Source organism: Macrotis lagotis, chromosome X (genome assembly GCF_037893015.1).
Source record: "Macrotis lagotis isolate mMagLag1 chromosome X, bilby.v1.9.chrom.fasta, whole genome shotgun sequence".
Taxonomy (NCBI): Eukaryota; Metazoa; Chordata; class Mammalia; order Peramelemorphia; family Peramelidae; genus Macrotis; species Macrotis lagotis.
Window position 1 is genome coordinate 599677823 of NC_133666.1, and position 25189 is coordinate 599703011.

The window sequence follows — 25189 nt, forward strand, 5'->3', positions numbered from 1 at the left end:
CTGAGCTGGGAGAAGTGAGCATGGAAGGAAAATCAGAGAGTGTATTCAGGTTCTACACATGTGCTTTCTGTGTGTGTGTGTGTGTGTGTGTGTGTGTGTGTGTGTGTGTGTTTTGGGTCTGTGGTTAGTGATGGAGAGGATAAGAGAGTGAGTATGAGAACAGAGATCTAGGAGAGGAAAGCCATACGGTGACTGTGAATGGATAGGACCAAGGCTTAGGAAACCATGGTGTATTATGGGAATAGTCAGAAATATATCAGGGAATGAGAGTAGAAAATATGTATAAGGTATATGAACAGGACCTGGTTGTTACCAGTCCCTCTCTCCCTGATACTGTTTATTAGCAAAATGATTAGCACTATAATAAAAAACTGTATGATCAGATTCTGTCTGGGGAAGCATATTTAGGTCATCAGCTAATGCTGCTCCCTTGATTCTGTTCTGATGGGAAAATAGGAGAAAAAAGTCATTAGAACTTGGACATGGGAAACACTCTAACACTAAATTCTAGAGTGTTAGCCAACTCTATAGTAAGTGGAAAGATTGTTCTCATGTTTATGTGGAATAGTAGCACTTATAGTATTTTAAAAGACTTTTCTTGTCCCTTCTAATACCTGATCTCTCTCCCATAAGACCAGTCACATAATCTTAAATTCCACCATTATGACTAAGTGTCACAACAGATAATATGCTGGACCTGGAAGCAGAAAGACCTGAGTCTAAAACCTGCCTCAGATACATATCAGCTTTGTGACTGCTGGGCTAGGGTGTCTCTTTTTTTACCTCTCTGATTTTCAACTAGGGTTGTTGTGAGATGAGATAATATTCACAAGTCGTTTTGCATCCCATAAGGTACTATATAATTAATAATTACTATAATAATATGATTATATTCCATTACAGTTTGAGAATTCTTTTTCTCACAATTTCACTATCTGTGTGACTCTGGGCATGTACCTAAATCCTGTTTTCCATGATATCTTCATCTGTAAAAAAGAACTGGAGAAGGAAATGACAAACTTCTCGGTGTCTTTGCCATGAAAATTCCAAATGAGGTCAGGAAGAGTCAAACAGAACTGAATAACAATTAGAACTAAAAATCTTATTATGTTCCTTTAGTGCATGAGGAAATCATTGGTGAGAGCTGGGAAATCAATTGCTCAAGACTACATGGTGAGGTTGAGCCTTGAATCAATCAACTAATCAACTAGCATTGATTGAGCAACTAGCATGTGTGAGAACTGTCCTAGGTGCTGGTATGCAAAGACAGAAATGAAAATTTCTGCTCCCAAGAGGGAGATAACATGCCCCTAGTATAAGTATTTAAAGAATAAATGTAAAATAAATATGAGGAAATTTAGGGAGTGAGGAAATTAAGTTGTGAAGAGGAGGAAATGCTTTGTATGGAAAGTCATGTGTGTTGAATCTTGAAAGAAGTAAGAGGTTCTCTGCAGCAGAGCTAAGGAATGGGAGGCATTTCAAATTGTATGAAGTAAGTCCAAGTCAATTCTAATCAACAAGCAAGTACTCATTATGCTTATTATCACTCTAGATAGATCACTCTCATAACCAGGACAGCATACTTAACTTCTTTCCAAAGTCCTAGTCTCATATTTTCAACATGAGTGTAAAACTTCCTCCAAAACTTACTATGTGACCCTGGGCAAGTCACTTTACTCTGTTTGCCTCAGTACCTCATCTATAAAATGATCTAGAGAAGGAAATGGCAAACCACTCTAGTATTTTTGTCAAGAAAATACGAAATGGGTTTTAAAGAGTCAAGAGTTGGACACAAGTGAAACTACTGAACATTAATAGATCAAATACTTTTTTTTATCTTATAAACCAAGCTCAAACACACGAGATTTTGCCTAGGAGCAGTCAACCGTAAGGAAATTCTTTTATCACCCTCCTGGAGGGGAGAAACCTTTCAAAACCAGACTGAGGAACCAGTCTGAGGGAACATTTGTGTAGAACTGATGTGAGCAGAGTAAAGGGTACTTCATATTCATAGTTTGCAAAATGAGGAGGGGGAAAAAAAGTAAACCATAGGGCAAGGGGAAAACCAGGGGGATTAAAATTTGAATTATAGTCTCTCAGAGCTGGAAAGTCATCTGGTCTAAACTCTCCCCCAAGATAGGACAGTTCTGATTTTTTTCTCTAACTTGTTTAAGGTGTTTAAAAAAATCTAGACTATATCTTTTTCTTGATGCATTCATTAAGTAGTTGCTTTATATAGAACACTGAGCACTACACTGTAGATATAAAATTTAGATAAAGTAGTCACGGCCTTCATGGAGCTTACATTCTAGTTTAGAATCCCATAATCATGGAATCTTAAGGTGGGAGATTTTCTAATTGATTTTATTTAAGCAAGTGATCTCATCCAGCCTCCTCTTGAAAACTGGATAGAATCATCATATCTTAGATTTAGAGAAAGATGACCTTAGAGGTTATGTCTTTCAACTACTTCATTTTACTATTGAGGAAACTGAGGCCCAGAGAGGCTAAGGATCTTGTCCAAGAACACACACATCACAAATGGCCCAATGCATTTGGACAAAATTATTCTGGCTCCAATCCAGTTCTCTTTGCACTGTATCGTATTGCCTCTTTACCTTGTTAAAAATTTATCAATATTCTCTATTTTTATGCTGCTTAGGTTTTCTTCCTCTGTGCTATTCCCCTTTCCCTTCATAGAAAACTATCCCTTATTAAAATAATTTGTTGTTGTTCAGTCATTTTTCAGTTGTGTCCAACTCTTTGTGACTCCATTTGGAGTTTTCTTGGCAAAGAAACTGGAGGAGTTTGCCATTTCTTTCTCCAGCTCAGTTTGTAGATGAGGAGACTGAGGTAAACAAGGTGAAGTAACTTGACTACAGCCACACAACTAATAAATGTCTAAGGTCAGATTTATACTCAAGAAGTTGAGTCTTCTTGACTTCTTTTTTCTCACAATTTTACTATCCACTGTGCCACCTAATAATGTCTAAATCATAATAGGAATCATTTATATTAAAGTGCTTTACAAATGTTATCTCACCTGAACCTTACCACAGTCTTATAAAGTAGGTACTATTATCATCTGTATTAGTGATTCTTGCAGGGTCACAACACCAGCAACTGTCTGAGGCTGAATTTGAACTCAGGTCTTTGTGATTTCAAGTCCAGTACTCTATCTGCCACATTCTACCTTGAGGTCTCATAACAAAGAATTGTTTTAAAGGGGGAAGAAAAAGAGAGAAAAATAAACAAAACCAGTTAACCTATTGACAAATTTGCATATTATTTGCAATGATCCATAACCCATGGGTTCTCCCCCCCCCTTGCAAAAGGATCTTTTCATAACTTTCATTTACATGTTATAATTTAATTTCATAACATTCAGTTTGATGTCATTCTATCCATTCACATTATTGTTACTATTATTTATGTTGTTTGCCTGGCTTTGCTTACTTCACTTTTCGTCAGTTTATATAGATCCTTCCATAGTTTTCTGTATTCCTCTTCTGAGGGAACCATGGATAGAACACTGGACATAGAGTTAGGACAATCTGAGTTCAAAACCTCAAATGCTAGCTATTTGACCTTAGGCAAGCTACCTACCCTCTCCCTGCCTCAGTTTGCTTATCTGTAAAAAGACATCTGCCTCTCAAGGTTGCTGTAAGAATCAAATGAGCATATAGTTATAAAGGGCTTTACAGGGGCAGCTAGGTGGTACAGTGAATAGAGCTCTGGCCCTGGAGACAGTAGGACCTGAGTTCAAATCCAGACTCAGACAGTAATTGCCTAGCTGTGAGACCTTGGGCAAGTCACTTAACTCCATTGCCATAAATAAAATTTAAAAAAAATAAAGTGCTTTACAAATTTTAAAGTGATATATAAATGCTAGATATTATTACTTTTAATTCTTGTCATTTCTTACAACATATTAATTTTACATTACATCTATGTATCATATTTTGTTTAATCATTACCCAATCAATGACATCTACTTTGTTTACATTTCTTTCCTATCATGAAAAAATATTGCTAAAAATATGTTGGAGTATATGGTATTTCTTTAGCATTTAGTGGGAGGAAACTCATGAGTTTCTGAGGGGACAATGACCACAAAATAAGTAGAATTCCAAGTACTACATAAGAGTTCCAGTAGAATTATATACAGTGTGAGATCTGGGGAAAATAGATTCTTCCTGACTGAAGGTGAAATCCTAGAGGAAGTAGAATGTAACTTAGGTAGAAATTCAATTTGATAATGTGCCCTCCTTTGAGGAAATTTAGCTTTGTGTTTAAGGGCAGCTAGGTGACACAGTGAATAGGGCACCACTCTGGAATCAGGAAGACCTGAGTTCAAACTGGACTTCTTACTAGCTGTGTGACCCTGGGCAAGTCACTTCACCTTTGCCTCAGTTTCCTCATTTGTAAATGAGCTGGAGAAAGAAATGGCAAACCACTCATATCCTTGCCAGGAAAATTTCAAAGGAGGTCACAAAGAGTCAGACGCAACTGAAAAAAAATTATTGAACTACAACTTCTGTCTAATGAACTCACTGCCCTTCACTGCATCTCTAGGAAAAGAAATTTTGCTAATTTTATTGAAGGAGAAACGGAGTCAAAGTTAATAACCAAGTGGCACATTTAGACTGTGGTTTATGATTGTCAACTGGATCATGAATGAAAAATTAAAAAACTGTTTGCTTTGGGAATTTATAGTATATGTGGGGGGCAGGGAGAAGAGAAATTATAATTTAGGGAAGTTTGAACCGGACAGTAGGGGGTGCTGACAGATTGACAGATAGAATGGAAAAAACTTCATTTTTTTTTAAATCTCTTTAAGGATTGCAAAGCGCTTCTATAGGCCCAACTGTGCAAGGTAGATCATGCACACATTATTAATGATGGCATGCATTCATTGAGAAAAGGAATAACTTAGTCTTAATATCTAGAATACCTGTACCTGAAACACAGTGTTTAATAAATGCCTGTTGATTGATGTAAAACTTCCTGGTTTATAAAATGTATATACATATACATTAACTAGTCTGTTTTTTGGTAGCTTAAGTTTTATTTTCCCCATATTATATGTGGGGAAGTTGAGGCTCAGAGAAATTAAGTCATTTCTCCATGGTAGCACAGCTAGTTATTATAAGTCTTTGTGAGGGTTTTAAACTCTAGTGCTTTTTGACCTCCAGTTTCTGACTTTTTCCCATTACTGTGTCATAGGGCCTCTTTACCCTGACATAAAGGATATTTAGTGGACCTTTAGGAATAGAAAGTTGCAATTTACTCTAAGTCACAGACCTTCCTCCAGTTTCTGCTTCTGCCATTGTGTTCTGCATGAATGTACACTAACACCAATACTAACAACCCTTCTTTTCCTCAACCATGTAGACTTTTCCTTTGTAATCTCCTTATTCTTTCCCCTGGTAAAATGGATGGATGCTTCAGAAAGGCAGAAAAAGAATCATCCTAATCATTAAAGTTCTATATGAATGAAATAAGTTGCCTCAGAAGGTGGTGAACTCCCTCTCCCTGGAGGTCTTCTAGAAAAGCCAATATGACCATTTCCTGGAGTTACTAGGAGGGTTCCTGGTGCAGCATGAGCTGTATTAGAAGGCCTCTGTGGTCCTTCCATTTCTGAAATTCCATGATCTTATATTTATGTGAATTCTCTGAAATATCAATATGTCATTATCTCTATAGCTTTTGAAATTTCTTCTTTTATCCTCTTCCTGATATCCTAGGGTATGAATTCACCACATCTGGTCATAAAACATATGAGAAAATGGATTTCCAGAATACTCCCTCTGGAGTCTACAAGTCTATCATGTTCTCAGCTGATGGAGCGAATCTGATGGATACTCACCTCTACTGCCGCCTGGCCTGTGATAGAGAAACCTGCTGTGATGGCTTCATCCTCACTCAGACTCTGCTAGGAGGGGGTAATGTTTGCATTAATATGTTAGGTTTGGTGTATGGAGAAGTTGACAACAATTTGAATTGCTTCCATGAACATGCTGATGGATTCATGCTGACATAAATAATTTCTCTTTTCTAACCCCCAACCCTCATTGTTAAGAGTGAACTGCATCTGTGAAACATTTAGAATCAGAGTCTTAGAATATTAGATTCAGAAGAGATCTTAAATTATATTTATAATGTCAGAGCTAGATAGAGAATATTAAAGCCAGAAGTGATCTTAGAATATAGAATGGTAGAAGGAAAAATGTGGACTATTAGAGCTCAAAAAAGATGCTAGAGATTCTGTCATTTGACCCTTCATTTTACAGGTGAGGAATCTGAAATCCAGGGAGATGTGAAGTGATTCATTGCCCAAGGTCATGAATTAATGTCTAAAATGGGACTAAAACACTAGACTATATATTGATTGCTAGTCCAATATTTTTTCCATTATGTCACTGACTTTTTAGTCTATGAAACTTGAACCCAGTGAATTTTATTGTCATAGACAAATGGATGGGTGGATGGTTGGATAGATAGATGGATGTATGAATGGATGGATGAATAGATAGTTGGATAGATAGGTAGATAGGAAGATGATAGATATCTGTCTGTGTTTGTGTGTGTGTGTGTGTGTGTGTGAGAGAGAGAGAGAGAGAGAGAGAGAGAGATCAAATTCATTAACTTTCTTTGTGATAATCACTATGATAAGCACAGGAGTGGGGGATAGAAATACAAGAATGCAAGATAGTTCCTTTTCTCAAAAAGTTTATCTTCTAGTTAGACAAAGCAACATATAAGGAGTGTTGGAAAGTGGGGAGGGGAGAATACATGCATGGTAGCATGATTTATAACTGTTTGCCAGGAAGTGGGGAAGGTTCCTGGTTCCGGGCAAGATAAGGCTTAACTGATTAGAACTGAAGGTGGTTCCAGAGCTGAGTCTAAGTTTTTCTGGGGAGGGAGACATAGATGATGGCTGGAGTGAAGGTGATATGGTTTAGATTGGTGGCTCAGAAGGGGCATGTGTGCGTGCGTGCGTGTGTGTGTGTGTGTGTGTGTGTGTGTGTGTGTATTTAAAACCATGGTCTTTTATTTTTCCTCACTCACACATTCATCCATTCATTCATCCATCCACTTGTAAGCCTATCTGTCCATTCTTTTCCTATATTGAACAATTATTATTTATAAAATACTGTGTTCTAATTAATTCTCCACATTGAACATGCTCAGATCTCTAAAGGGACATATCAACCTTCTTCAATCTCATCCTGATGTCCACAAGCTCATTAACCCCCAGAGTGTCAGCCTCTTGCATGTTGAACTTCTCACCCTCATCTGAATTCTTACAATGTGGAAGGGCCTGAGCTAGGGATTGAGGACAGGAACAAGTGTGAAGTGTGGTCATTGCACTCAGTGTGTTTATAGTCAGGTAATTAGTATGGACAAAGAGCGGGTTCTAGTCCTAGTACAGCTATTATCTCTGGAACCTTGGGAAAAGACACTCCATTTCTTCCACCCATGTATATTGAATTTATTGAAAATTAGAGTAGATTCCTTTCAATTATGTGAGTTATATCACCCTGTTTTAATAAAATATGTTCTAAGGTCCCTTTCAGCTTTTACATTCCTTGTTCTATTAGCTTGGGTTCTAGGTCCCTTCCAGCTTTCACATTCCATGTTCTATTAGCCTAGGTTCTAAGGTCCCTTCTTTCTCTGAGTTGATTTCAGCAAACCCAAACCCCTGCTTAGAGCCTATTTCACACATCTCAGTATGTACACATACATCAAATGCTTCTTTTGAGATCTCTGTTCCTTTGTAGTTTGGTTTGGTCCCTGGACTCCCCTGCCATTTTAGTCATCTAGGATTATTTTCCTCTTCCTCCCTAAAATCACGTGGTATTCTGATCAGACAGCTGTGGTTTTATGCTTCCAATAAGAGCTGTCACATTCACTTGTGCTATTTCCCATGTGCCTGAGTAAGGCCTTGAGTATCTTTCAAAAAGAAAAGACTGCTTTAAGTTGGAAATGGGAGTTCTTAGATGAGGAAAGACATTGCCAGCTTCATTGGAGGAAGTGAATTACCCTATTTACTAGAAAGCATCAGTATGTGAGGAGTGATAATGGAATGATAATATTGTGCCAGATACTGAGCACACAAAAGCTAAAATTGACTCTATGATCAAGGAGTTACCATGCAGTTACCATGCAGGAGACATAGAGTATAGATCTTGAAGTCAGAAAGGACTTGGGTTCAAAATCTGCCTCTGAAACTTATTGCCTGCCTTATTGCCTTAGGGAAGTTCAATTACTTCATCAAGACTCAAGTTACACACTGGGATAATAAAGATTAAGCTACATGACCTTTGTGTCCCCTCCAGCTTGAAGGGAATAATTTCTATGATTTCTCTATGTTATTTTCATAATTCTATGATATTTCTATGATGTCTCTTGGTGCTGATTTACTCATTTATCAAATAAAGGGGTGAAATTGGCTGACTTTCAATTCTTTCATTCCATGTTTAAAGGTCTCTTTTAGCTCCGACAGTCTATGTTTTCTATTCTAATATATTTTAATATCCTTATCAGATCTGATATTCTGATTTTATTGGAATTAGACAAGTAACTTTTTTGTTGTTAATGTTGACAGTCTTTTCTCAGTTGTGTCTGACTCATTGTCAGCTCAGCTGGGATTTTCTTGGCAAAGATATTAAAGGAATTTACTGCTTTCTTCTCCAGCTCATTTTACAGATGAAAAACTGAGGTAAACAAGGTTAAATGACTTGTCCAGGATCACACAGCTAGTAAATGTCTGAAACTGGATTTGGATTCAGAAAGATGAGTCTTCCTGACTCCAGATCACTTAGCTCCCCAGATAAGTAATCTAGGTGTTTGTAAAAAATGAACCAAATTAAACATTACTTCCACAAACACAGTACTCTATGATAAAAGGGGGGGGGAAATCAAACATTTATTTAACATGAAAAATAGAACTAGATTTAAAATTAGAACATATGGGTTTTGAATCCTGGCTTTACTAAGCATTTGATAAGCATGTGACAAGCATTTGTTTGTTAACAAATGCCCCAGCCATAGCAAATCACTTCTTTGTTTTCCCATCTATAAAATGGTGGTAATAATACTATCTACTGCTCAGAGTCATTGTAAGTAAAGTGATTTGTAGAATATAAAATCCAATAGAATTATGTTATTTTTATAAGAATATAGTTTGTATTTATATAATTAAGGCTTTCATATATACATTTATTATATCATAGACCTTTAAAACCTTGTGAGATAGGTGCTACTATTATCTCCATTTTACACATGAAGAAACTGAGGCACAGAGGGGCTAAGTGATTTGCTCAAGATCAAATAGTCAAAAAGGAACTGAGGTAGCATTAGGACTCAGATCTTCCTGACTTCAGTACCTATGTTGTATCGCCTGCACTACCTACCTTTCCAATGCCATGTAAAGCAGGAGGGCAGATATCATCCAACCCCATTTTATAGATGAGAAAACTGATACCCAGAGACATGATTTGCCCGTGATAATCTATCTCTCTGCTTTTGCACTAACTGTCCTCCATCCCTGGAATACTATTCCTCCTCACCTCAGTCTCAGTTTCTTTGAGTCCCACCTTCTGCAGGAGACATTTCCTAATACTGTTGTTCCCCCCAGCTGATATTGCAGTCCCCTGCATTCACACTTGCCTAATCCACACCTATCTGATGCAACCAGTTACTGACTTGTCATCTCTTCCATGAACATTTTTAGCTTCTAGAGGGCAGAGGCTATTTTTACTTTATTTCCTATTCCAGTGTAAGCACTAAATTGATCAACTGATTGACTGGTAGTAGAAATGGATCTAGACCCGCAAGCCTTCTGATTCTACTTCTCTGGGCTCTTGCATGCATTCTTCCAATACCATAACTGCTCTATTATATGTCATGCCATTTTGACTATTTAAAGTTTATTTATTTTTTTCCTTGACATCATATGTGGAAATAATTTTCTTTTCTTCCATGGAATAGCCAGCTCATGGAATCTATTTCAGAAGGCCAAAAATTAACTTCCATTTTCTTCCAAGATTAATGTCTAAAAATGTAATAGGATATAGGATAACAACTTCTGGGTTCCAAAGTGAAAACTTTGCTTTTTTCTCTTCTCTTAAAAATATTATTTTTTCAATATAGGCAGATGTGTTTCCCAGGCTTATCCTATTGGCAAGCTTGGAATTTAAGTGAAGTATTTAAAAACACTTGGGCTAGTTCCGGCTCCAAACAGACCCAATTTCCTGTTGGGTCCTCGTGACTTTCTCTGTAATACCATTTAGCTCTCTGGGCTTGTGCCATTTGGGTCCTGAGAAAAGCTTTCCACCCCCAATTCCCTTCCCTCTGAAGGTCTGGTTTCCACTGATATTTCCCGAGTTAAACTTTATGACATCTTCTTACATTTCAACTTGTGTCACTTTGAAGTTGGTTTTGGTGGCATGGTTTGGCCCCCTGTGCCCTTGGACCACAGCTAAAGTGGGGCGATTTGGGATAAACTGAGCAGGCCTTAATCACTGCCCATCGATATCTCCTTCCCCACACACAGAGCTCCTATTGACTTGAGAGGGGCCAGCCTTGGGCTAGATGATAAAGCTAAGTGTATTTCTGTTCTGAGGTCTGGTAGAGAGGGAAAACCTGCCAATTGTTTAATTCCATTTTTTCCTGCTTTGGTCTTCCCAGTTAATCTCTATTGAAATGAGATTTTTGTAGCGTTTTATAGCTACAAAGCATTTTTACATTCATCATAGTATCTGATCATCACACTGAAGACCAATGAAGGAAATATGCAACTATTATAACATCCATTTTATAGGAGAGAAAAGTTAAGTGATTTACCCACAGCTACTAAGTGACAGTCAGCACTTGAACCCAGATCTCCTGATTTCATGATTGTAAAAATGAATATGGGTCTTCAAATAGTCATCTTGTAATTCTTTAAATTCTATGAGAATTTATTTTTTTCAAGCTTTATTGGTGTGTTCTGCTTTTATATTACAAATATTTACATATTTTCCCAACTTTGAGAGGTCTCTTGTAACAAAGTAATTAAATGGGTGGCTAGGTGGGGCAGTGGATAGAGCACTGGCCCTGGAGTCAGGAGTGTCTGAGTTCAAATCCAGCCTCAGACACTTAATACTTACCTAGCCGTGTGGCTTTGGGCAAGCCACTTAACCCCATTGCCTTGCAAAATCTAAAACAAAAAACAAAAAAACCCCAAAGTAATTAAGTAAAACTAATGATACAAGTTTAAGTCAACTAAGTGGCTCAGTTGATGGAATATGGACCTGAAAGTCAGCACTTATGTTCCTGAGTTCAAACTTGATACTTGCTACATGTGTGTCCCTAGGTAAGTCACTTCACCCTGTTTGCCTCAGTTTCCTTTTCTGTCAAATGAGCTGGAGAAGGAAATGGCAAATCACTCCAGTATCGTTGCCAAGAAAACCCAAAATGGGATCACAAAAAAGTTAGACACATTTGAACAACAATTGAATTATATAAATGAGGGTTATTATTTTACTAAGTTTGATGATCCAATTTGTGCAGTTAACCCTCCAATAATTCAGAAGACCAGTTTCCATATAACAATGAAATCCCTAATAATTTATAGTACTATGAATTTAGGTCACTTTATTTTTTTTGTTTGAAACTCACACTAGCCCTGGGAAGTAGTTTAGATTCATCACCCCCATTTTGCAGATGAAGAAACTGAGACCCAGAGAAGATAAAGTGATTTGACCAAGGTCCATACATCTAGAATGTGGCATTTCCAAGACTAACCTCATTATTTGGAATTCCCAAGCTTTTTATCATTTCACATTTCTAATTTTGAATGCTTTTTTTTTCTTGAATTTATAGGTAAACTCCTCTGCCTGCTGATGAGCTCCCCCAACATCTTGCTCTGCAATAAAAATGACTGGAGGCCATTTTCAGAGATCCAAAGTGATGACAAATGTGATAATGTGAAGTATGATCCAAGAAAGAAGCAGTTTACATTGAGTCTAGGAGGGCAAGAGTTCACAGCAAGTAAGTAAATATGCCACCTACATTTCCTAAACATCTTAGTGAGCGTGGTTCTTCCTTCTTGAGAAGATATTCACATTTATTTTACTCATATGTCTGTTTTTTAAATGTCTTTAAAATTCTGTTGATGGCAATGTGGAGTAATAACTAGAGAGTTGGCCTTGGAGTCAGGAAGACATGAGATCAAAGTCCTGTCTCTGATACATACTGACTATATAACCCTTGCCAGTCACATCACCTATCTGTGCCCCCAGGCAACTTGAGAAGGTGCTCACCTGGAAGAGCTTCCTCTTCTAGGAGTCTAAAATATGGAAATGCTGATAATTTATGTGGGTTTATTTTATATACTACAACTATACTAAAATTTCTAATTGTTTCAAGTAATTATTTGGTTGATTTTCTAGAATTCTCTAAATATACCATCTTATCATTTGTAAAGAGTGAGAATTTTATTTCTTCATTCATTTGCCTATTCTAATTCCTTCCATTTCTTTTTCTTCTCTAATTGCTAAAACTGACATTTCTAATGAAAATATTGAATAATAGTAATGATAATGGACATCCTTATTTCACCCCTTATCTCAATGGGAATACTTGATAGATAATGCTTATTGTTTTAAGGAAAACTCCCTTTGTTCCCATGCTCTTTAGTAACAAGAGCATCCTTGATGAAAACATGAGAACATCCAACTTTCTTAAATTATCTTTCTACAGCTACTTCTTCAGAATTGCTCCATTGACTGAGAAGTAAAGAGATTATTAAGTCCTGCTTTGTCTACTTACTGGTTTTTAGAAAAGCAAATTATTTAGTATAACATAAATTAAATCAAAGCCTTTGCTTAAATAAGTTGCATTTTGTGTTTGTTGAACTCATGTGAGAGTCTATTTTATACGCTGAATTCTATTGTTCAGTTGTTTTTCAGTCATGTCCAACTCATTGTGATCCCATTTGAGTTTTCTTGTCAAAGATATTGGGTCAGCTGATCATTTCCTTCTCCAGCTCATTTTATAGATGAGGAAACTGAGACAAACAGGATGAAGTGATGTGTTCAGGGCCACATATTTCATCTGAGATCAGATTTGAATTCATGAAGGTGAGTCTTCCTGACTCCCGACTCAACATATCCATTGTACCACCTAGCTGCAATAGACAGAATTCTAGTATCGATATTAAGAGATTTGGGTCAAATTTTATTTTTTCTTCCTTTTACCTCTGTGACCTCAATCTCCTCTCTATAGATCTCAGTTTATTCATTTGAGAAAATAATGCAGTTGATCTAATGGATTTGCAGAGGAAAAGATAATCATATCTTCATTTCACTTTTTTCATTTGTGATTTTATGTATTTTGGCTTTTTGCATTTAAAAACATTATTCTGAAAAGGCATTCATAGGTTTTTACTGTCATGGTCGGGGGCATGAATGCCTGACCGGAAGGCTATTTGGTCTGGTCCTGACACGGTGACTGCAGACAGGACTTGAAGTTCAATAAATTTAGGAACTTTTTAGGAGTGAATTAATTAAATGTTTGACCAAATGACATTAGCAGATGAATGATGTTATAAGTGTCCAAATGATGTTATAGCAGGTGAATGATATTATAAATATCAAATGACCCTTTGCAGAATAAAGGTTCCTTACCCCGGGTCAAGGGGAATCATGATATAGAAAAAGACTAAGAATTTCTAGAGTAAATGATATCTAAGTACTTTCTAGCTTTAAATGTGTAAATGTGTAAAATCCTTTTCTTTGAAATTGATACCAAGAAGGCAAAATTGGCACACATTTCCCCATAACAAATTGAAAAATCCAATAAAGGGAAATGCCAATGTCACAATCTAATAAAAGCTGTATACAGTGCGCAATCAATCCTTCTTACCATGCCTTCACACAGGTTAAGAAACTTCTCTATTATCACTCAAAATAAGATGTAGTATATAGAGCGCTAAATCTGGAATCAGAAGACCTGAGTCATATTTGACCTCAAAAACTTGCTTTGTGATCCTGGTCAAGTCATTTAACCTCTATCTGCCTCCATTTCTTCAACTGTAAAATAGGGATAATAATTTTTTTAAAAAGCAATCCCAGAATTCTTGTGAGGACCAAATAAAATAATAATTACAAAGCACTTAGCATAATGTCTCACATGTAGTAGGTACTTACTGCATCTTTGTTGAATTTTTTAGAAATCATTTAGTTCTACCTTTTCAATTTGCAAATGAGGAAAATAAGAGGTCCAGGAAGGACATATGACTAATCTAAGACCACTCTTCCTAATATATTAGGACAGTGTTATATAATGGGATATACTCTAAAGTTGTTGCATTGAACTTGAAGTCATAAAATCTTAGTTCAAATAGTGCCTCAGCAGCTTTCTACCTGTGCAATCATTTAACATCTCTCTTTGTAAATGCAGCTAGGGTTAGGTTTGATGACCTTGAATGTCCTTTTCAATGTTAGATCTCTAATGCTAAGATCACATAGTCAGATCCAAAAACACAGAATATTGCTAATGGAAGGAATATTTTTAATCCAACCTACTCATTTTATCAATAAGGAAACAATCCCCAAGATATACAGAGATTTTTTCCAAAGCTTTTTTTCCAAAGATGTGTAAATGAGAGAATTAGGGTTTAAATCTAAGTATCCTTACTCTACATCCAATGTTCTTTCCATGATGACCCATTATCTTCTGATTTCTGAATGTCTTCATACCTAACAAAGTATCCTGCTCAATTATTAAACAGAGATATGCAGTACTTAATATGTTCAACCTTGGATGTTAGGCAGTATATAATAAGTGCTCAGGAGGCTAGGTGATGTAATAGAATGACAGGGATATAATCAGTAAGATTCATTTTCCTGAGTTCAAATCTGACCTCAGACTTTTACTAGCTGTGTGACCCTGGACAAGTCACTTAGCCTATTTGCCTCAGTTTCCTCATCTATAAAATGAGCTGGAGAAGGAAATGGCAAACCATTCCAATATATTCCCCAAGAAAAGTCCAAATGGGATCACAAAGAATAAGATGAATGAACATTAGGTGCTTAGTATTTATTGAAATTCATGTTGAGAACCATGCATCAGAAGCTGGCTCTCATCCTTTGGGTAAGATATGTACTGAAACCCTAGGTATTCATTTTCTTTTGTTACATGTATTTAGCTTGAGCTGCCAGCCCTTTCACCAAAAGCTCAAGGAAATGGTTACCACACCATACTCTGACAGTGGGGTAACTTCAAACCACATACAGGTGTCTGGGGAGGTGAATTTATTGAACACTTGGGCCTCACAATGAACGAATTCTCTGCAACTCAAGATCAAAGGGAATCACATTGGTGGAACTCACAATAAATTTAGTGGAACTTTTGATGTAGCTTCACAGAATTCCAATGGAAGGTTAGAATTAGAAGATACTTTAGACAGATTATTTGAAATTAGAAGGTATATTAGACATAGATTGTTTGAAATTTAGAACATAGAAAGTTAAGAGATAAGAAGCCTCATATAGAAAAGTACAACTTGGAGTCTATAATGAGGAACGAGAAGAACCTTTGAGATCACCTAGTGAAGCCACTTCTTTATACAAATGAGTCACTCAAATTCTCCACCATGATATGTCTTGCCATGTAGGATAGTAATAATAAAGATTAAGAGTGAACAAGTGATTTCATTCTCATTGAGGAAGAAGCCCAGAGGAGGAAATTCCCTCTGGCTAGATAAATCTGCAATTCATGGACTTTTGGATTTCACGTAGTGTCAGAGGTGGAATTGAATTTTGGACTCGGAGGTAAACTCTTTACTTATTTTACATCTTTAACAACAATGATGATAATTTTTTTTTAAAAAAGCATTTTATTAATTAAAAAAGCAACAAATTAAATTTTCTCCAACAAAAATCATGGAGAAAAGAATCAGGAAAACAAAACCCATCAGAAGTTGTCAGTACTCTTAATTATCAGTAGAAAGCAAAAGAGAAAAAAACTAAGGTGATATAAAGAGTCAAAGCATTGTTTAGAACAAAATAAACAATTGAATATGTATTAAAGACTACAAAAGCTAGAGAAGTTAAAAAAAAAAAAGAAACAAGATAGAGTTTCCAAAGGAAGATGTGAAAAATTCTATGTGGTGGCATGAAGCCAAATGCAATAAAAATGCAAGTTGTAATAAACAAGAAACAATGCTTTCATACAGTTAATAATGAATGAATCAGATGTTGAGAGATGACCATAACTCTAGCCTCTAAGCAAAATTCTAAAGCAAGGGAGTGATTGGATAGGATGGATAAGATCCATAACTATTGGTCTAAATACTTTATAATGCTGAATTAGAGTGTGAATTATTTTAAAAAATTAATTCAAAAATTTTGAGTGTCAAATTTTCTTCCTCAACCCCTGTTCAACTGAGAAAGCAACCAATATACTAAGACTATGAATTGTTTTTAAAAATTGCTAATGTACCATTTTACCAAATTCCTCTCAGATATCAATCTGATCCCATTTTTTAAAAACAGGAGTCATCATTGTTATACTATCAAAAATGAGAAACAGTGATACCTCCAAATATTGACCAATTTTATATTTATGTATTTTACATACCACATTCATAGTTTTCATCATGGAAAAACATTTAAGCACAAGAAATTATATATATATATATATATATACACATATATATGTATATAATCTAAATCAATCAACATTTATTAAGCATCTTCCTTGTACTGTTACTATTACTGTTAAGCAGTGGTGATATAAAAAAGGACAAAAGTTCCTTCAAGGAGCTTTTGGAAGTTCCTTGGAGAAACAACCTGAAAACAAATGTATTTAGACAAACTATATGCAGAGTTAATAGGAAATAATTAGCAGAAGGAAAACATTGGAATTATGAGGGACAGGGAAAAGCATGCTTTTAAAAAATGAGATTTTTGTGGAACTTGAAGGAAATCAAGGGGAGCCAGGAGTGAAACAGAAGATGGAGTGTCTTAGGCAAGGGGCATAGTCAGAGAAAATGTGTGGAGCAAACAAAGGCATGCCAAAAAAAGGGGCTTGGGTATAGAAAGCAAATGACTATTTTTTTTTGTTAATTTTGACAAGGGTGCCTTCAAAACAGCAAAGCATGCCAGTTGGCTTTGTTGATAGTCATAAAGCTTTGACTCAATTCTACACTCATATACAGAGTGCACATTCAATTAATACAAAAATCTAAGTACAGTGAGAATGTTAGAGGTTCTATGGCCATCAGAAAAAGTGATCTCTATTTTTTCTTCAGAGAGATAGTTCAATCCAATTATGATTCTGCCTACTTCTTAAATTCATTATAGTCTTCTCCAAACTAGAACTAAGTCTGACTATCCTATCAAAGAGAAAGTAAAACCAAAACATCTTTTTAACCATCTGATGTATATTGATGATATCAAGTTATAGAACTCCACCTAAAAAGAGAGGAGTACCTTAGTCCAAATCTAGCCTTAGATAGTATAAGTTGTGTGACCCTTAGAAAGCCAACTCTATTCACTTCAGTTTCCTCCTCTGTTAAAATGAGCTGAAAAAAGAAAGGGCAAACCACTCCAATATCTTTGCTAAGGAAACTTCAAATGAGGTCAAAGACATAACTGAAATCATTCAATAACAACAACAAAATGACCTTGATCCACTCCTTCTTGAGAAATTTTTCCTCTGATGACATAAAAAAATCATATGAACTTAACAAATATAAATTTTTTAATATATACATAGAAAAAAGATAGACTGAAAGCTTTGAACTTGATTTGGATGTTATCTTGAACCAATAATAAAGGTGATACCTACAAATACCTTGCACTCCTATAGGCAAGAATCATGGACCATAGAGATATATTATAAATATAAAGTCTATGTTGACTATATTTATAGACCTATTGGAATTCTGAAATCAAAGTCACACATTAAAAACAAAATTAAGGTTATTAGCTCATACATAGTACTAGCGAGTTGTGTCTTCAGAATTATAAAATGGCCTTTTGTAGAACTGAAAACTGTCCAAATGAAAATACACACTATTAAGAAAACATAGATCTGCCATACTAAGGCAATTACAGAAAAACAACTACTTACTGTGCTAAAAGTGGAGAGAATACAAAAAGGTGAAAGAAGATTATTTATAGATATTCCTAGAGCATATGTAAGACAGAAAAAAATAGATGTTCTTTAGAAGTAGGCAGGTATCACTTTCCTGAACTGATAGCAGGTATAAGCCAATGGACTTGTTCAATGTGACTGAAAGTGATTTATCTTGGATGGAAAATATAGTGTCCAAGATCCAAGAGTGAAATCAAAAGACCCTCCCTGGTCAGCATTCACATTAATACTAACTAATAATATGTTGTCATCAAACCTTAGAATGAAAACTTAGAACAAATCATACAGATTTGTTTGTGGAAACTGAGTGGTTTATAGTGATGGAGTCATTTTCACCAGAAAAGGGGTAACCTCCAGGAAACTGGAATTAATGATCAATGTCAATTATTCAAGGCAATAGTGGAAAACTTGTAGCATGTCTTTATGTTGATGTTGTTTTTTATAGCCTTGTACAACTCTTTGTTATCCCATTTGGGGTTTCTTAGCAAAGATTCTGGAATGGTTTGTCATTTCCTTCTCCAGCTCATTTTAGATGAGGAAACTCAGTCTAATAGGTTAAGTGATTTGCCCAGGGTCATACAACTAGTAAGCTTTTGAGGTCATACTTGAACTCAAGATGAGTCTTCCTGTCTCTATCCATTGTACCACTAGCAGTCTGTCATTGTAGCTTGTAAAAATTCAGGATCTACAGATTAGACACAAAAAAGTAACCAAGTGGTAGAAATTAGCAGAAGATCACTCTCTTACATGGATGACATGACAGATTCCTATATCTCCAATGTGAGCCCCCAAATATACTGGCAAACAACCAGTCAGTCAATCAACATTTATTAAGCACCTATTAGACACTGTCCTAAGAACTGGGTAGCAAAATAAGGTAAAAGACAGTCCCTGCTCTCAAGGAGTTCATAATCTATTGATAAATTGCAAAGAACTGCATTCAAATAAGATATACCCAAGATAAATTGGAAAAAAACATTCTACAGGAGGAAAGCACCAAAATTAAAGGGAGTAGGAAAGGCTTCCTGTAGAATGTGGTGTCTTTTCTGGGTCTTGAACGAAGTTAAGAAGCAGATGGAAATGGAAGTAGACCTGTTTGGAGGAGATAGTGATGGATAATTAACTGGAAGGGAGACACAAAGTGCAGTGGAGATTTCAAAGAGATGGAAAAATCAGATTCTTGGGGAGGTGTCATTGGAGACAAGCCTTGAAGGATGGGGAGGAATTCTAGGGACAGAGTTGGAGCAGGCTTTGAGCATCAGGCTAAAACTAAAGGGCCCCTTAGAAGTCTTCTAGTTGAACTCTTTACAAATGATGAAACTGAGGCCCAGCTGTGTGACTTATTCAAGTTCATGCAGATAGGAAATATCTGAGACATAACTTGAACCTGGGTCCTCTGACTCCAAAACTAGAGTATCACACTAGAGTATCATGACAGGAGGCGGAGCTAGAATTGAGGGGTAGATTTTTTATTCAGAGGCAAGGACAAGCTTATTTTAATAGGAGAGAAGAGGGAAGAGCGTTATAGCAATTAGGGACACTCCAAAATAAAATGAGGAATACAAAGAAGTGGAAGAACTAGAGATCAAATTGTCAATATTCACTGGATTATGGAGAAAGAAAGGAAGTTCAAGCAAAAATACCTCCTGCATCATAGACTTTATTAAAACCTTTGACTTTCTATTACATATCTACACACAGATGACAAGTTTTCATTCTTGCAATTAGTCCCAAAATGTGAATAGTCCTCAAAATCATGAGAATACCAGATTATTTTACTTGTTTCCCAAGGAATTTATATGTGAGCCAAGATGCAATGTTGGAACCAAACATGGAACAACTGATTGATGTAAGATTAGAAAAGGAGAACAACAAGACTTTATATTGTCACCTTATCTATTTAACTTATATGTTAAGTACATCATGAGAAAACTTGGCTGAATGAATCAAAAGATGGAATTGAGTTGCCCAGAGAAATAGCAGCTACCTAATATATGCAGATGATATCACTCTGATGGCAGAAAAATGAAGAGGAATTAAGAAGGCTCATGATGAGGATGAAAGAGGAGAGTGTAAAATATGACTTGAAGCTTAAAATAAAAAGTACTTAAGATCTTGGCAACTGATCCTATCACTTCCTGGCAAATAGAGGGAGATGAAATGGGAATAGTGACAGATTTCATATTCTTAGACTCAAAGATCATTATAGATAGTGATTGCAACCATGAAATTAAAAGATGCTTGCTCCTTAGAAGAAAAGTTATGGCAACTCTGGACAGCATACTAAAAAAACAGAGACATCAACCTGTAGTAATATGACTGTGAGTATCAAAGATTTTGAACTGTGGTACTAGAGAAGACTGTTGAGAGTCCCTTAGAAAATAAGGAAATCGGGGGTGGCTAGGTGGCACAGTGGATAAAGCACCGGCCCTGGAGTCAGGGTACCTGGGTTCAAATCCGGTCTCAAACACTTAATCATTACCTAGCTGCGTGGCCTTGGGCAAGCCACTTAACCCCATTTGCCTTGCAAAAATCTAAAAAAAAAATAAGGAAATCAAATCAGGGAATATTTAAAGAAATTAATTCAAGCCATTCATTGGCAGGTCAAATACTGAAGCTCAAACTTAAATACTTTGGTGACATAACGAGAAGATGGGATTCATTGGAAAAGACCCTAATATTGGAAATGAATAAAGACAAAAGGAAAAGGAAATGGTAGAACATGAGTAGGGCAAATGATGTCCTGAAAATAATGAACATGGTTTGGACGGACTTTGGGAGTTAATGAAGGATAGAAGGGCCTGAAAAGCTATGATAGGGTCAGAACAGTCTGAGCAGTCAGACACAGCTCATCAACAGCAAATTAGTCAGCCATTTAAAACTCATTTTCCTCATCTGTAAAATGAGTGGGTTGGACTAGATGATCTGTGAGGTCCTCTACAGATTTAAATCTGTCTACCTATAATATGCATGAATGATTGGAAGAGAGAAGGAGACTGTAGGGCTGAGACCTTTTCAACGAGGTTATTTCAAGTGGCAGTTGTAATGAAGGCCTGACTAGGAAGATGGAAATTGTCTTGAATTAATCCATTATATATCTTGTTTCTATTTAGTAGTTTGTATGTTATTTCTCTCAGAATCCTAGGACATGGAGAACAGGGTCTTTCCCTACCTCCTTTACTTTGTACCCCAGAATTTAGCATGGAGCTGCCACATAATAAACACTTAATAAAGTTAAATTAATTTGACTAAGCAGTGAGAACAAAAAAGATATGGAGGAAAACCCTATGATTCATTCAGCTCAGTGTTTTGCCCCTAGACAATGTAATATGGAGCAATTTAAGGAAGACCCCATAATTGCAAGCTGTGTGATATTGGCCGTGCTATTTTAGGGATATGCCCAAGACATCTAATGTACCTCACCATGCATCCTATACTTAACTTGTAAAGAATCCAAATGTGAATCTTCTCTGTTTCAAAAAAAATCTGTAATTCATCCGTGTTCATACTGCTACCCTTCCATGCCTTAGTAGACAGGTTGATGGATTACTGTGGCCAACATCCTTTATCACCAGCTGGCCAACCTTCTGGTGACAGATCTCTCCAAACTTAGAAAAACTGTTCTTTGGACAAAAGACCCACAATCTCCAGACCTCTACTTTGAAGCCTCTCCAGCTTGATAGGAACTGTCAGAGATCAACTGAGCTCTGCTGGTGTGGCACATGTCATTTGTACATCCTAAGGAGGCATCTTAGCAAGATGTTGGTGGACAGACTGAAGGTCATAGAATCAATCTGATTTTCCTTTCATTTTTTATTTGAGGGAGAGAGAGAGAGAGAGAGAGAGAGAGAGAGAGAGAGAGAGAGAGAGAGAGAGTGATTGCATGTATTTCCTTTTATAGTAATCTCATTTTTTTTATTTGGGACCATAAGGTCTAGAACCTTTGGAGTCTAAAATGTTTTTAACCAAAATAAAAATTAAATACAAAGGATTACAAGGGAGATAAATTCTAATGAAATTCAATTATCAAAAAAAAATTTTAAGTTCCTAAACTGAACTTAAAAATTCCTAATACAACTTAGAATTTTAATTCATTTGTGCAATTAAAGACACTTATTACATAATATAAGTGTGTTTTTAGACTATATTATTTGGAGCTTCTAGAATAATAAAAGTAGATAGTACCTCATGGAGCTCAAAGGGGGAGGTTTTAAGATTTAAAAAATGGACTACTTGTTTACCCAGTCGGTAGTAAGCATCTGTTACTCATTTCCCCTAAGAAATGATGCAGGCTAAGGTTATGAATTAGGGTTTAGATATATTTCTGGATATGATCCACAATGAATTATTGAACCCAGAATGTATTTTCTGGTTTGTGCAGCAGGACTGGGAAATTTGCCCTTGTTTGACAAGGTTGAAAAGGGAAGACTGTGAAAAATTTGATGTGGTTTTTCCTCTGAAAGAAAGGCCTTTTAATGGCAGATAATGAATAAAATTTACTGCAGGCAGATAAGTGACTTGGGTTCAGCATAGAGCAGAATTCTGGTTTATCTATCTGTCCCAGACCAATCTGGACCTCCAGAGTATCTCAGATGCCAGCTTTCACTTCAGTCCTTAAGATACCTCATTAGTCAGTCAGATTCAGATTCTACTAGACCCTGTGAATAGGGGGACAGTGGGGAATCTATAAAGTTACATTAACATGGTGTCTTACAATTTACAAAGAACTCTTGCATCTATTATCTCACAGGATGGGAGAGTTGGGTTTAAATCCCAGATGGGCTCCTTCTACTTTTTACTTGTTTAATACAAAATTTTAATTTCTAATTTTAACAAGTATAAAAGTTGCATTTACTCAGCCCATAAAGAACCCATCTAACCTCATTTCAGTCCTGCATGTGCATCATGAAAACAGGAAAGTTAAAGACATGGATACACTACCATTACTACTTTTACTATTACTCCTACTATTACTACCACTACTGTCGCTAGTGCTGCTGCTATTGCTATTATTTCTGCTGCTACTACTGCTGTTTATACTATTGCTGCTGCTGCTGCTGCTACTACTACTACTACCACTAGTACTTCTATACTCTTTAAGGGATGCAAAATACTTTACAAATATCATCTCATTTTATCCTCCATGTACTCTGGAAGGTAGATGCAATTATTTTCCTATTATTACAGATGGGGAAACAAGAACACCAAACAGATTTTTCCTGCTACAATGCCAAGCATGAGGTTGCTAAATTTTATCTTTTATATATTAGACATAATACACAAATGGCAAATCCTGTACTTTTGTGTAATTGCTTTTTATTTCTCCTTATCTGTTAAAAGCATAACTCTGACTGAAAATTATAACAAAAAACAGCAGCAAGTTGGGCAATTCACTTCCCCTATAATGGGACTCAGTGGATGGAGTATTGGATCTAGAGACAAGAAGACTTGAGTTCAAATCCTGACTTAGAGGGTTACTACATGTGAGACCTCAGACAAATGACTTAATTTCCATTTATCTCAGTGTCCTCAACTAGAAAGCAGAGATAATAATAGTATTTGCATTTACCTCCCAAGGTAAAATGAGATAATATTTTAAAGCACTCTATACAATGTCTGATACATAGTAGGCACTTAATAAATGTTTTCCTTAAAGGTATCACTCGATTATCATCTTATTAATGTCTGATTATCTTTGTCCCCACTCTGAAGGAAAACAATAACATATCTGAGCAGAAGACAGTATTTAGAGCTAGACAAAGACTAGAGATATCCTGTTCCTTACTTTATAAATAAGAAAACTGAGTCCCATAGAGTGGAAGTGAATAGCTCAACTTGTGTATGTATAGACAAGCAATATAGCAGACAATTCAAATAATTACAAGAGGAAGGCACTAGAATTAAGAGGGGGTTGGGAAAGGCTTCCTGTAAAAAAAAATTAATTTTGGTTGGGACTTAAAGGAAGCCAGGGAAGTCAGTGAGTAGTGTTGAGAAGGGAGACAGAGAAAATGCTCTGATTCTGGACTTGATTTTGGAAGTGATAGGGAGCCAATGCAATTTGTTCAGTAAGTGTGACATGGTTGGACCTGAGCTTTAGGAAAATTACTTGGCTGATTTAAGAAGGGAAATTTGTTGCTATGGTACAGGAATTCCATAGAGTAAAGTAGAAGGGCTAGAGATATTTGTTTGAAATATTTGTTGATGGGAGGACTGAGGGGGATGAAAATGAGAAATTAGGAAATGAGGGAGGGGGAGTAGGGAATTTGGAGACTGACCTATGGGTATTCAGAATCATTGATATGTGAAGGATCTGACCTGGCATGAGAATATTTATTATAGAGTAGAGGGCATAGATTTGAGATCAGCCTGGAGAAGTGAAACATGAAATGGGAGTCACATGGTCTGATGGGAGACCTTAATTCACTACTTTTCTGATTCCACTGCTTCAATTCTTTCATCTCTCCAATCTCAAATGTAGAAGGATTAGATGAAAACTAGAGGTGAACAAGTGGAAGTCATAGACCTGGTTAATTCTGAGAGAGTTAAAGAAGTTCTTCTGTATTAATCAATTGGTTAAAGAATAACATTAACCAAAAAACTCCTTTATCAAGTGCCTATTATCTACTAGATGGTGCTAGAAAGACAAAAGAGATGATTTCTGTGGCCAAGGACCTTGTGTCCCATCAGTGGAGGCAACATGTAAGCATATAAATCTATAGGGCATAAATACAGAATTAACCCAAGGTAATTAAATATAAAGATTATTCCAGAGTGAAGGATCTGGAGATCATCAAGTCTTACATAGAAAGTGATGCTCAAGTTGATACTTGAAGGAAACCAGAATTCTCTGAGGTAAAAGTGAGGAGAGAATGGATTCTAGGCATGGGGATGAACCCTGCAAAGTTGTCAGGTGATATAGAATGCTATGAGTAAAGAATATATGTGTAAGGAAAGATGGCCAATTGGTCTGAACTGTAGATTGTAGAAAAGAGAATGATGTGTAATGAGGTTAAAAAGGTGGATTGAAGTCAAGTTG

At 36.2% G+C, this 25189-nt stretch overlaps 1 protein-coding gene across 1 annotated transcript in view; it reads left to right on the forward strand.

Moving 5' to 3' along the window:
• Window positions 1-25189, forward strand: part of TG (thyroglobulin) — a 369651-nt gene that overhangs the window by 113902 nt on the left and 230560 nt on the right. Inside the window, exons 26-27 of the mRNA XM_074202133.1 lie at window positions 5748-5945; window positions 11872-12039. Of these exons, the coding sequence (XP_074058234.1) occupies window positions 5748-5945; window positions 11872-12039 (366 nt within the window). The remainder of the gene's footprint in view (window positions 1-5747; window positions 5946-11871; window positions 12040-25189) is intronic.